Genomic DNA, 15,094 nt, shown 5'->3' with positions numbered 1-15,094 from the left:
AATAACCGCAGAGCAATTTTCTTCGCATTTCATATTTATTTATATCACAGTGGAACAAACGTTGTGAGCGCCTCTTAATTATTATAACATTCCTTAGTGGTGATGTAATTAATGATTCACTTACTAAGGACGTTTGCTTCGGAGCGTCATAACAGTTCTAATTTTAGAAGGGACGCTTTGTGATTTGGTATCTTTATTTGGAATGCGTTTTTACTGTCAGCTGTGTTATTAATGGTGCTTTCTTCTTAGTTGGGAGTTGTAAATCTTTCTTACGCCTTTTCAGGATCAGTGACTACATATTTGAACATTTACTCAATCTTTATCCCCTCTCTTGCTATATACAAATTCATGACACAAGCAATAACGCTTGCGCGGCACGGCTGCACCTAAACCGTAGTAAAATCAACTTGAACAATAATTTCTTTTTTTTTTTAAGTCCACTAAACTAGTCGATAACACTAGATACAAACTCTAAATTTAGAACATAAATAGTTAAGAACATAACCAGGTGCTCGACTTTCTAGAAGTGAACACTACGTGCTTAAAAGTAAAACAAGAAATAGGTTACACTGTGTTTGAGATAGCAATAACAAATTAGCTGAAAATCACAAATTATGGACGGAATGGAAGTCTCTTAATCTTAAAGATTTTAACATTAAAATATCAATTTCTTGAAGCATATATGATTTACACATCTGCCAAAAAGGCGAGTGGTGACCATAATTGGTCCTCCTCAATGTTGCTTAGTTGCAAAAATATATGTTACGGTATCTACCTACCTTATCTGAATATTTATTGTTCGAAATAACTACATTGTTTTTTCTTTATCGCAAGTATACCAAACAATTGATATAAGTAATACATGAATCATATTCTTGGTAGCATATACAAAAAATCTATGACCTAACATTTTGATCGTATTTTTATAGACAGAACTGTTTATTGGGAGTGATTACTGTTTTATGCTGGCACAAATTTGGCGTATTTGAGAGAATATTTGCGTTACTTGGCCAACGTAAAATAAACTTTGTACTTCAATAATACAAAGTCGTTACTGCTTTGTTCTGAAAGCCGAAAATATTTGTAACAAATACGAACCATCTAAATCATTATTTGTGAAGTCATTACACACATTAACAAGGTAGTGATAGTTCTTTCTAACGACGTGTATTGCACATGGAAGAATACCTAATGCTGCATGAAATAAATCTTAATTTTCAATACATGCGGTTCCAAGCTTAAAGATTTTATTGTGACTTGGAGACACTTTTCAAGACGAAAATAACAGTACTAATCTCGACAAACCTGAAGACAAGATACATACATACATACATAGTATCACGCCTCTATCCCATAGGGGTAGACAGAGACTAGGGCTTGCCTAATTGCACGATTCTGGCATACTTGTCGCGCTTCCTCCACCTTCATCACTCTTTTCGTGCATTCCCGCCGGTTCTGGGTACTTTTGACTTAGTCTTTACTGAGAATGTCAGATATGACATTCGATTTTTCGGTGCGGTCGGTTTGCCAAAAATTTAACTAACTTAAAACAGACACAACGATAACATCATTTCTTCATTAATATTAATGTTGGTGTAATAAATTTGAATGTTTAAATACGTTAACGTTATCCGCATTCAATTTTACGTTCCGGATAAGATTTCACATCTACCCATCGTCGGGAAAGTTAGTTTCGCGTTATGTGTTTTTCGTGAAAGGTCAGCGCACGCCACTAATATTGCAGTCACGAGTCGCTATAAAATTATATACAGCTTTTTTATATATTATTTTATTATTAATATATATGCAAGATATTTGAATAGACATATTCTGTTACTTTTCAAAATATTTAATTATACGAATAGAAAATTTTATGACATGGTAGGCAAGGGCTTGGCTGTGCTTGTGGTATTGCTTTAGCCCATGGGCTTCGGATGCTGTTTAACATCAGACGAACCGCTTGCTTGTATGCCTACTAAGTCAAAAAAATACATTTCATAAATCGCAACAAATTAATCACTAAAAAAATTTATAATAAATATTGTCAAGAACAAACACTTTTTTCCTTAAAACGTACACCCCAAAATACACAATAGCCCATGAACCCAACGCGAAAGATAACCTATCAGTAAGGACGTCGCTGGCAGGATATCGTCGGCGGCGTGTAAAAATGACATAACACAAACAATACAACATTTAGAGTCACGTGGGCGACTGGAGGCACATTCACCCGACCCGGTTCAATGGACATTGGATTTGCACGAACGACACCGAAAAAGGAGTCGCGCAACACGAAAAAAACAACGTCATTCGTTTTTGTTCAAAATGGTTAACTGTTGCCTAGAAATTATTCCGGTGTGGACGTTTATTTTGTAATATGTGTGGTTTTGTACGAGTTTTTTCGTAACAATGGCACAAGAATTATAAAAAACCAAAGAAGATACAAAATTAAATGGATTCTTGGATAAAAACGCTACATGACTTGCATGCCAAAGAAAAGTTCCACAAGCCATAGTGTTTTTTGCATGCCGTCATTCGTTTGTATGTATGCTATGTCTTGAAGGCCGAATGAATGGCACATTGACAAATCGGGCGCCACAAGGCGCCATGTCAATGACAATATAATCATCAAATTTTTTGGCTAGCCATCACAAAACCCCTCATTTGTATCGCATTAACAGACGATACAACGCCAACTTTCGTACAACAAAGAAGCTGTTTAACATTTGATCCCTTATTTTTCGCCAGCGGACAGTGGAACAACTGTGCTCCATTGTCACGTCTCTGCAGACATTTTTTGACAATAGACGCGACAGACAAGTCCCTTTCACAAACGGTACGGTCTCACAAACCATGCATTAAAGCTGACGATCATTAAAGCTTGGACGCGGGTGGGCGCCTGACGCCGACGTGACGCCGCGCCGCCCGCGCCGGCCAAACCGACAATTAAAAAAACCCGCGCGAGTAATGAGCATCTACTCGACTAGGACACAATACACACGGGCAGCGTAATAGTTAAATTTCGAGCGCGGGTCGTTCACCCCGGCTGCTTGATGGTTAATATAAAAAAGGCATATGGCCGAGGTGCGCCTCGAACATTCAAATTAATTCGTGTTAACTATTTTATTTGTATAGTTTCATATTTATAATGTTTTTATGTTTTGACGTCAAAATTTTAACATCAATGTTTAACTTAATGTAGTAAGCTACATCCGTATCCTTTGTTTCAGCAACACATGGGGATAAATGAACTCATAAATATATTTAATTATTTATTATAATTCTCACGAACACGAAAACTATGTGAATACATTAACTTATGTAACTGTTTTGAAGCCGGGTTTCCTGCTCAAAAATTAAACAAAACTCATGTCTCGCAAATATCAGCTGAACAATGTTAAGTTTAACCAAAGATTTAATCAAAGATATTGGAGGACATTGGAAAGATTGTCTTACAAAAATTTTGCGCTCATGCAATGATTACACAATTTACCGTAAAATACCAAAACATGCAAATACTTCATATTATTTCAATAACTTGATTTGCAAGTTTTTAATGCGTATATTAGCATATTTTCTGAATATATGTTATTTTTGTATTAAAATCCAAAGGCACTATGATATCTAATCACGGAAATTTCAAACTTGTGACCAATTGGTAATAACATTTGTAGCACAAGTTTGGTGATGATGTCTCGTCTATAATAAACTATAGTGTTTAACCAATCTTGTCAACAATGTTCTATTTTTATGACACAATAATACGTTCTGACTTGGATCTATAACGTCCATGACGTCAGCCAGCCATCGCGTCGCCCGACATCAATTCTCCAACTGTCCTGTCGAGTTATTGGACACGCCTGGATGTGTCATCGGCTATCGAGTCTCGAATGGTAGACATTACGAAAGGGTTTTTACTTTCTATTGACAGCTGTGGTAAAATAGAGATTTAAAGTTTTTTTTTTCGGCCAGTGTTTCTTTTAGTTTCGGGGCAAGCCGATTAGTTACATTGATTATTTTCTTTAATGCTGGGAACAATGCACGCAGTATTATACACGCATTGGTGACTTGTAAAGTGAAATTTTGTGTACCTTTATCATGGCACCTACGAGTCCTCACGTTGATAAGATTTTTTTTGGTTGTATTATCAACCTAACCGGTTAATTTTAGAGTTAAAGTTCACAATCTTATTTATCAGCCTTGAAAGTGTACACACAGGAGTAACGAAGGTGTCAGTCAATAGTGGAAAGTGAAAATCGAAATTTATTTAAAATCGTTTAAATGACGTATATTCCGAGCCTTTGTTCAACTTGTCCAGCTGTCCTTCTGATTTATATGCTTTTGAGAGCTTGTCGCAGGCGATCAAGCGTATCACTGTTGGAAATGTTAAAAGGATTGCTTTTTTCGTATATTTGAGCCAATCTGTTACATATAGTTCAAATAAGAGTGTTCTATGAGTTTAGTTAAATAGTTGGTTAGATGAACTAGTCAAGTAACGTCGACCCTGTGTACAGTTATAATATTTATTCGTATTATATTATTTCTATCATAATATATCTCTACTTCTCAACAATTAGAAGAGCTATAGCCGAATACCTATAAAATCTTATTCTTCACATAGCTATCATCAATGAAGTAACTAGCCTTTTATGAGTCCCATGCGAGCTCCCAATGCCCCCACGCATGCCCCAAAACTAAAACATAGTCCTGATCTGGTCATTTCTGCGCCTCTCCAGGTTCTATGTTGAGCCTGAGCACCGCTGGCACCGTCCTAGTTCCAGCACTGATCATCACGAATGTTATAAACAAAAGATCCGTTCTCATCAGCCCACGTTCATAATTAGCATAAACGCGCGTCATACGACCGAAGCTTTCCGCAGATCGATTCACATCAGAGTTCGTTCACAGCCATCAACAAACCTTTAAATCGAACCAAATATGTACTTAAGCATAAATTACCTGCTGATAATACGTCATATTGATCAATTTAAAAACAATTTCATTTAGCAATACGTTTATATGTTTTAATGTCGCTGACATTATGACATGATGGCCTTCGTCAACTTTTCATAATCAAGCTGGGGGCACACTGGTGGCATTAATTATATCAATAATCATGTTTGGGTGCTATTGTAGGGCCATGGCTTATATCGATAACTTCATTGTGTCATTCGACATTAAGACATATTGCAGGTTAATATCGCTATATTTATGTTGATACCCCGTTTTACCCCCACCATACACAAATACAGAAATCCGCTGCCAAAACTGTGGTATCTTTCGGGCTAGAATCGGTCTGATAAGTCACCAGCGTAGGTGTATATCGTACCTCGCATCTTCTACGAACGCTACTTAATCATCTCACGTAGATGTTAATTGCCAATGATGATGGTGATGTTGATATGGTTATACTTAGTGTGCTTTCGATTAGATTCCGCCACGCTGTTTCAACGCGGTTTGATAACTGGCTGGTCTCTTAGATAAGGTGCACCGTACGAATGAAATAAGCTGAGGTCTCGATTATGTTGAAGGCAGGACACCACCCCCCACACCTGTCATAATATTAGATACAGTATTTTATCTTATCGTTTTTTTTATAATAGTGTGTTTGCTTTAGTAGATATCGAGTCATCATCTATTTCCGTCCTGTGATAAGATAAATGGCCCAATTTAAATATACCTACATAATAAAAAAATCCTAATGACCATTTTATCACTGTTCTGTCCATAAACTTACGCGAATTAAGAACTGTTTTTATCACTTTTCTAACTGCTTCTAAATTTACGCGAATTAAGAACTTATCTGCAGTTATGTAATACAATAGGAATAAATAATTATATTCGTTTATTAATATTGTTGCTTTGAATAAGATTCCGCTGGCATTGCGAGTGTCTAAGGTGGTTTAAAGTCATATTACGATACATCATATAACATTTCGACAATTTTGATTGAACCAGGTGCAACTATAATTGGTATGACGGTAAAATGCCACAGGCCCCTAACCTTAAAGGAAGAGGACGGGCTTGCCTCAGGGCCGTGGCGCATAGCCTTAACATTCACGCTATTTTACAGATAGCTGATGCAAACAAAAACAGTCTCATCGTGCCTAAAAAAGATCCCCTGATTATGCATTAGTGAGAGGCTTCACGAATTTACTAGGGCCCTTCACGGGTGTAGTGAAGGAAAGTGAAGAAAACGAATCACGCCACTGAAACCACCTGACGAAATCATACTCCAACGTGCGCCAATCTCGTAATCACCAAGCGTGACGAGACAAAAAAAATGAAATAGTAGAAACAGGACGAGGAGCACTACACCGGATGTCTAATTCGTATCGAGATAATCTCTTCATTCATATGCTCCCCGGGTCTTGGCCAACAATGAACTGCTCGATCGCGTCATTGTCTAGCGTATATTCACCATTGTTAGAGGTACATGAATGAAGAACTGTGAGCGTGTGTTATGTGATGACATATCGAACATGAGATGTTTGAAGTGTACCATCCGGTCAATAAGTTGTTGATAACTGGCTATAACAATAAAGTTGTGTTTTGGTTGAAAAGAGGATATCACCTTTTACTAGGATATTAATATCTTACTCGCAGTTTCAATAAACGATCCCAATTTTCAATCCGATTCCGAAAACGAACCAATTAAAATAAGTCATTCGTAAATACGTCAAAATAACTTTGTTATGATTGGTCCCTTGTGGTGATAGAGCGAAAAAAGCTATAGGATTCTTTTGAAAATATTCGTCGCGTAGTTAACAGCTGAGTTTAACTTTAAATCAAGTGGGATCTGTGAGTTACATCCTAAACAATTTAATAAAATGGCTACCGTCGTTGGTGTGACCAAAAAATAGGGGTCCACAATTCGTTAGCGGGGGTCCACGAACATATATCTGGTTTGATAGTAAAATACTAAAATGTAGGCTTAACTTGACAGATAATATTGATAGGGGTCGGAAGAGGCACGGTGCCCCCAACATAGCCCCCCGCAATAGCTGGGTAGGTGTAGTGAGCTTTCTTTGCGAAACCTAAAAAGAGGTCTACAGGAACCAGCAAAATTTTGAAAGGGGTCGATGAGAAAAAAAAGGTTGGAAACCTCTGGTCTAAAGAAAATCATACAATAAATTATATCCGGAGGTCTAAAATAAACATCAACATATTTATAACACACTACTTCTCAAAATGGCGATTATATTTATTACGTTATTAAACCTGATGGTACCGTATAGTTTTTAACGGTTAACGATGTTACAAACTGAACACTTGTTCAACGTCAGCGATATCCCACAGAGAAAGGATGAAAGATGTTTGTTTCAAGTTCGCGAATCCTTTTGTTTCCGCGATGAACAAAGGCGACTGTTTCTTTTTTTACGAGGCCATTCATGTTACGATTTGTTTTGATGACGAAAATATGGCAAGAGGACGCGTGGATACCGATTATTCTTTGGAATTTTACCGTATTATTTTTTGTTATCAGATTACGTATATTTGCAATCGACTAAGAATTCTGTCTTTGTTTTAAAATATTTAAATACGTATATTTATTTTTAGCTTTAATATAAAAAACGTTCATCACCAATATCGCCTAGTATCAATAAAAAATGGTAAATTTTATTTATAGCCAGTTCTATTTTAAATTCCGAATACATTCGAATTATTATAAAATACTCAAACTACTCCAATTAACTAATATTAATCGAATTGCTCGTAAATGAGATAAATTGGGAATGGCTGTGAACATAAATTCCAGTTAAAGGCTACTAATTGAAGGCGCAAGGCTGTATTTTGCCGATTTGTAATAACTACGCGATGCAAGCGCGCGTCGCTAATGTAGGAATGTTAATCATACGTGACCTCATACTGTACGATCTAATCGATAAGAATCGATATGGTACGAATAGAACTCATACATTAAATATCATTACTATTCTACGCGATATGTCGCAATAATGTCTTACTATTATAACAATATTTACATTTTGTGCAAATAAAAACACAATTTCAATAAATTAAACCCCTAGCTTTAGAAACAACGTCGCACATTGAAATAAATCGATTAACACAAAAGAATCGATTTCACATATCGATACAACACGCAGCGCTCGCAAGGCCGCAAACGCACCGTCATGTACCGCGATTAGGCAACGCAATGGGGCAATCCCCCGCTTGAATAACATTAGTGTGACTAATACCGGCGGTTCGAGGTGTAGTATTGAGGTCGTCCGAGGCCGCCATGGACACCGCTGGCGGAAGCCTGTACTTATAAGGAGCGATTTGTTGAGATTTTTTCTCTTTGTGTGCGGTGGGCTGATTGGAAGTAGTGTAGACTGTGGGATAGTACATACGTATACCATATAGGTAACGGTATACTTATATACTTACTAGGTGGAATAAGTTCTTGTATGAGATAGATAGAGATGCAATTAATGCGAGACAGCTGTAATAATTTTGGTCTCATGACAAACGCCGAGTCTATGATCCAGTCTTGGACACCGAACGTTTATTTTGATTGTGTCCTGGGAATAGTAGTCAGAACCTCGTAATCAGAGTACAAATAAGCTACCGCTAGACCAAAGGACACTAATGACATCGAATACTGTTAACTATCGCCACTGCTTAAATATACACTTAATACCCATCAATTACAGTCTAATGATAAATCGAAGTGACATTAACTCGTTGACTCTTAATAGGTTTTACCTTACCTGTAGATTATCACCTGAACTACCAATAAATTTCAAACATGTACTAATATCTACTTTCGCGGGATAAATTAGTTTAAAAGCAAGACCAGTGTGGCGCCTTTTATATAAAACCACTTCAACGTATTCCATATAAGCAAAACAGTGTGACGCGACGCCGCGCCGCGCAATGAAGTAAAACTATTTCGACGTATTACATATATTTATTGTGATATTAAATTAAAAACATTGACATATTTAAATGTAGGTACAACTCAACACATATATTAAAACGATCTCCAATAATGCTTCAATCGGACTTCATAAATTTTATTTTATATACCAGTTTTATTTTTTGTACGGACTGCATTTCCGTTATAAGGTTTTTATGATTTTATACTTGAAATGCACTGAAACACCAACGCAAGAACGAATAAATTAATTGATTACTAAACTTAGAACCAAATCGGTAGTTCAGGTGATTACCACCTACATCCTAACTCAAAAACACTACATTAATGAACATAGCCACATTTACGTACTAGCGTTTGCTTCTTTTATTTTCCTGGGATAAAAGTAGCTTATAGCACTCAGAAGTAACATAGCTTCCTATAAGTGATAAAAATTTGAAAGGTCTAGTAGTTTCAGAGATTAGCGCGTTCAAACATACAAACTCTTCTGCTTTATACAGAATGATTTTGACATTGCGTTACTAAATAAAACCACATACATATCTTCTTGAAAATAACACTGTACAGTAAGTTACTCGAACCGTAGATGTAATAAAAAATTAAAAATAAAATCGGATTTTTTTTATGAAAATATTCGCAATTAGGTAAATACGGGTATGTGGTTATATTTAGTAACGCAATGTAAAACCTGTATACGAAATTAATATTATATTTATGCATAAAATACGTATACAATAAAACACAATCGTACACCACAAACAGCTGCATTATGACGTAATGACGTATCACTCCATGAATGGGCATCCATACTTCGGCCCTGGCTCCGGGAGTCACTCACCCGCCCGGAGGTCGCGTCGAAAGCCCATTCAAGGCCCGCCGGTCTGTCTCTGAACCTTGACACTTGCATTCAAAGGGACAAAGCGGGGCGGATAGATTGTATCATTAATGTAGAATGGGTATAATAGATTATTGTATGGAGATTCGTTACTTTAATCATTGGATCTAATGCGGGCGTTGCAATACGTGTAGTTACGCTAACATAAAAAAATTAAATCGCCTTTAAAACCTACTAAAAGTTAACAAACATAATACTGGTTACCAATATTGGAGTCGGAGCCTAATTACAATAAACTTACCAATTTTAACTCACAACTCATTTGAGGGTGACCAACATAAAAAATACATGGCCAATTGATAACCGTCTATTTTTGATGTCGGTTAACCCATCACGCTGTGGTGTGGTAGAGTTGGTCGGCTATATGTAAAGAAAAACAAAATAAAGTTTGAATGCAAAACTTGACCTATACAAGTGAAATTTTCCAAATCTGTCATTTATTACAAAACAAATGTAACGACGTAGTTTCATAATTTTAAGAATTACCATTCTTTTACTAGAGACAGGGTAATAATCTCGCCCTCTATTACATTATGGACTGGATTATATATGACAGAAAGTGGTGGCGACTTTGCCTAACTCTTCGGAGATAAAAAGAGTGAGTGTGTGTATATCAAAATTATTAATATACAGATCGATAGAGAACAAAATTTCCAGTTCATTGGTATAACAAAATTACTCTAAAATTTGAAATATCCACCGCCGATATGCTACTGGAAAACTGGCGACATTTTTAATGACTTGGATGTTCGACGAGCTGTCGTCCACGTGACGGTAAGAGGACTCCGTCGCTACATATCGGTAATACCAATAACCCTCCTACAATCGGTGGTGACCTACTTACGTCCGTTTTCAATAAAGGATCATAATCTTCGATCCGATCCCAAAAATAAACCAATCAAAGTATGTCATTTATAAGCATGTCAAAAACACCTTGTTCTGATTGGTTCATTTATGCGATGGATCAGAAAAAGAGATTGGGATCGTTTATTAAATACCGGGATTGATCGTTGTTTCTACCATAAAAATAGTAATAATTTAATAAAATAATTTAGTCTGTCGTGTCCATATTGCCAGCGATTATGTCGGAAACATCCGGCGACTCCAGCGTTTATAGTTCACAATTCTACAACGCATACGTCATTCGCGTTCCACATAACTTCTGGAACGTTCCATGCAGCATTTTATTTTAGACGTTAATAAATTGTGCTGTAAACGGATTAGTTCGCGTGATGAATGGTAAATTAAGTGACCTAGCAAATGCTAATGTAATTTGTGGTAGCGCTTAATTAGTATTTAGACGAAAGAACGTCGACACACAATCGATTTAAAAATTCACTATTAAACGTGGTGGACAAATAATTGTAAATAATTATGTCAAAATGTACACAGTGAGAGCTATTAATAATTCATATGAACAATCAAATATTGATGAAAGTTGCATTATACTACATTTTTTCTAAGTACATTTATATGTGTGTCTATATGAGGCCCGCAAAATCTCCAATCTAATTCCTTGTGATAGAACAGGAATGCGGCCACAAATCTGATACTGTAAGAGTTCACTAGCCAAGATGATCATCAGTGGACAAGTGGAATATCGTAAACAAGGCTCTTTATAGAGTTAATCATTAAACAGCCGTGCACTTGAGTTTTATAACGTTTAATGTACAAACAAGCATCATGAAGGACGATTCAAACAGCTGTTCCCATGTAAACACGGCCGCATCACGCCGGGACACCACGGGCACATTGTTGTAACTTTTGTTACGGTATTATAACTATTGTAAGTGAAAACTAACGATTGTTAAATCGATAGGGGTGTCACTGAATTGATTTCACATAAATTTCAAAAGTCATGATATTGCAACTATTGTTAAAGAAAACTATCAATTTTTAAACCTATAGGGACGCTAAAAAAATATTTTTAAAGGTTGTACAAAAGCCACGCACTGCGTACTCGTATTCATTGTGATCGCTTCAAAAACTAATAGAAAATCTTTATCGCAAATACTACAACTAGCCAATATGTCACTAACAAATTTCACACATAAATTTACCGAAAAAAATATCAGTGACAGCCCTACACGAACCCTACCCTTTCACTCGGCATTCATTGATCAAACACTGGTTGATTGGACAACAATACATCTAAATTGTGTAACAATTCGTATAAAAGTCAATGGCGTTTGTTCATACATTTCGAAGTACCTCCACAATGCGTTTGCATGTGGGTTATGAAATGTACTAGCGCGTTATATTTATCTGGCATTGAGTAAGGATTGCTGCTAGGACGTTCAAAGACCGCGCCACACGTTTGACCTTTAAACAGCGCGCCCGTACCACAAATGTGAACTTGTATATAAAATGAAAATGGCGCGAGTTACTTCCACAAATCGATGGTTTCTAAAATACGAACGGTTTGAAAGTCATTAGTTCTGCGTTTAAACTGAATAGAATTTTAAACCAAGTAAACAATAAACGACAATCGTTATTAACAATTAAATGATTAACTATAAACAGGCATTCAACAAAAGTGGGATCTGAAAATGGCAAATACAGTATATAAAGTTTACATTTCACAACAGCCATACAACAAAATTGGGACTCTAAATTGCGAAGTAAACAGATTCACATCACCAGTAATGGACAACATCGTCAGTGAATGAATGGAGTGACGCACGCGAGTATCGTTCGAGTGCGTGCGGTAGCGTCCTCCCGCGCTGAGCCCGCGCTGCGCCGCGCCTCCGATGAATGGAGCACTACTGCGGCGCACAATTACTGCGTTTCAAGGTAAAGGATTCCCGCGTACGATTCACCTATTTGTTGTGTATTTCTGAATGTTTAAAGTGGTATGGGGTGACGTAATTGCACGGGTGGAGAATGTTGTAATCCATGAATCAACAACTTAAAGTAGCGTTACAATTTTTCACCATTCCGCAGTCAATAACCACACAAACCATCATGCCATTCTTCAGTCTTTAAACAAAATATGTCACATGGACACAGCTGACAGAGATTATCTTCAAACTAAGCAAAAATATTTATAAATATACTGTAGTAGGCACCACAGTTTTGACGAGGTCCACTTAAGTTAATAAAAATACGAACCTGCGAGTATTCAGGCGAGGGCGGTCTCGCGGGGTACTTGGAGGCCATGCGCGCCCCGGCTCCGCACCCCTGCGCCGCGGCCGGCTCATCCTCCGGGTAGTAAAGGTGCACGAAATCCTCCGTGTCCAAAAACGTATTGATCAGCATAATCCTCTTATCCGACACAACAACACTTCTAACTAATAAATAACTTAACGCAGTCTAAAATATCAGACTTTACCGAAGCACTATTCACTAGGGTTTTAATAATCACCGTTTTAGGAAGCCCGCCATCGTAACACGACAGTTTTGTAGCGTTCCATTTTTCTCTTCGAGTTCATTGGAATAATTTATTATTATAATAAATACGTATTCACACTACACTTGTATAAAATCACATTTGCACGGAACATCCAGTCACACGGTTATCTGTTGTGAAGAGAGAGGTTAGCGATAGTGTGGAGGCGGCGTTATCGCGGTCGGAGCGTGGTTTTATCGTTTATCGGCGACGTGCCCACACCGTGAAGGCCGTCGTCACACGAGCGAGGGAATCAAACCAACACGCCCATCTGGCCGCTGACAAATGAAGGTATTATGATAAATACAAGTAATTTGAATATGCCCATGTAAGATGATAGCTGGCACGGCGCCGCATGAATGGACAACGAATGTTGAACCCTATCGCAAAATGCTAAAAGGCGAAGTGGAGAGACCTCGATTGTGTTGATTGAATCAATCCAGTCTTTTGCTATTCGTTGATCATAGAAACTTGGAGATTAGTATGAGGATGATAGCAATTTTTACATTCAAAACCTTGTTTTTTTTCAGATTCTAGGTATTCGATTTTTAATTTCACGAACGCAGGGTTGTCACCGATAATCGGAAAAACCAATTTGTTTCCACCGAGAGACGCACACATCGATTCGTACAAAATTTTATCAGCTTCAATAATATGGCACTGTAGTATGTCTGTCAAATGTAAAGCGAGATTATTACTCATGCTACTTATCCGACGATATTCAACATTCGTGGAAGACACTGTTAAGGTGTTTGTTAGAACACTAGTTTGTAATTTACGTTATACATTACATATGCACTAGTATCGACTGACTTTAAAGTCAGAGTCAGTATTTCAATTATTGCATTTGAATTACGAGACTAGTATACCGCTCATGTAATAGTAAGTGATAAGACCGTCCATAAACAGTAGCAACACCATACAGAATTTCTAATTATAAAGTACTGCGTGGCACTCCACTGCGTTCAACCTGAGACATAAGATGTTAAGTCTCATAATGCCAAGTAATTACGCTGCCTACAATATCTTACAAACTGTAACACAACAGTGTATACACTGCTGCTTGGTGGCAGGTATAAACATTGCGGAAGTATCTATCCGTAAACACTCGCATACGAGAGACTAACACTACATTATAGTCTGACTTAAAATCAAAGACACCCTTTGACCAACTGTTTTTTTATTTATTTAAGCAAATAGTATAGACTAATGACGATTAACAAAGTGAGTTATATCTATAAGTAAAATTAAGTTGTTAATTACAAGCTTTCAGCTATAAAATACTATTTACAGTAATTTGTAAAGCATTACTGTATCACTGCGTCGCAATTCTCATTAGAACTGATAATAGTTGATAAGATTGTTTTATAAATATATATAGATTTGTTTTCGTGAACTTGTGGCATCAGGGTTGGACGATAAACACCCTTGATAATTGCTAAATATTATTTTTAGTAATAAATTGACTTAAGATATACGGCCCATCTCTAGCAATGATTCTGCAACAATTATAGCTAAAAAACGTAAAGTCATTTATGGACCAGATATTACGTAATGTTTTATTTCAAGGAGTGACCATACATCACATGTGTTGTGACATGCAACGGATATCAGAAATGATGAACTTCTTATTGTTTTAGTAAAAATGATAGTAATACGCCATGATTAAATCGTGACACATGTTAAATTCAGATATTTTATACCAAAATGGATACTTCGTTGGGTTTGAGCAGTATTGAAATTTGGTGTAACAGATGTTTTCAAATTTCCAAATCCATATCGTGCCATAAATATTTTGTTTCGTGTGCGGGACCAGTGCCAAAGGTTTGCAATATCTGGCCTTTATTTTAGGTTGTAACTAACCATAACCTCTTATGTGCCTGTAACTTGCAATTCAAAAGCCTATTCGGGTCTGCATATTTCGTACATC

At 36.9% G+C, this 15,094-nt stretch overlaps 1 protein-coding gene across 4 annotated transcripts in view; it reads right to left on the bottom strand.

The window, feature by feature from the left end:
- LOC115449517 (myotubularin-related protein 3) overlaps positions 1 to 15,094 on the bottom strand; it is a 110,403-nt gene that overhangs the window by 27,024 nt on the left and 68,285 nt on the right. For 3 of the 4 annotated variants that reach the window (XM_037436621.1, XM_037436622.1, XM_037436625.1), the window contains exon 2: positions 12,888 to 13,295. The exons of the other annotated variant lie outside the window; for it this stretch is intronic. In XM_037436621.1, the coding sequence (XP_037292518.1) occupies positions 12,888 to 13,034 (147 nt within the window). In that variant the 5' untranslated portion in view covers positions 13,035 to 13,295. The remainder of the gene's footprint in view (positions 1 to 12,887; positions 13,296 to 15,094) is intronic. 4 annotated transcript variants of the gene reach the window in all.

The sequence above is a fragment of the Manduca sexta genome, chromosome 9 (genome assembly GCF_014839805.1).
Source record: "Manduca sexta isolate Smith_Timp_Sample1 chromosome 9, JHU_Msex_v1.0, whole genome shotgun sequence".
NCBI classification, from domain to species: domain Eukaryota; kingdom Metazoa; phylum Arthropoda; class Insecta; order Lepidoptera; family Sphingidae; genus Manduca; species Manduca sexta.
Note: the sequence above shows the minus strand (reverse complement) of the source record. Positions and strands in the feature narration are given on the sequence as shown.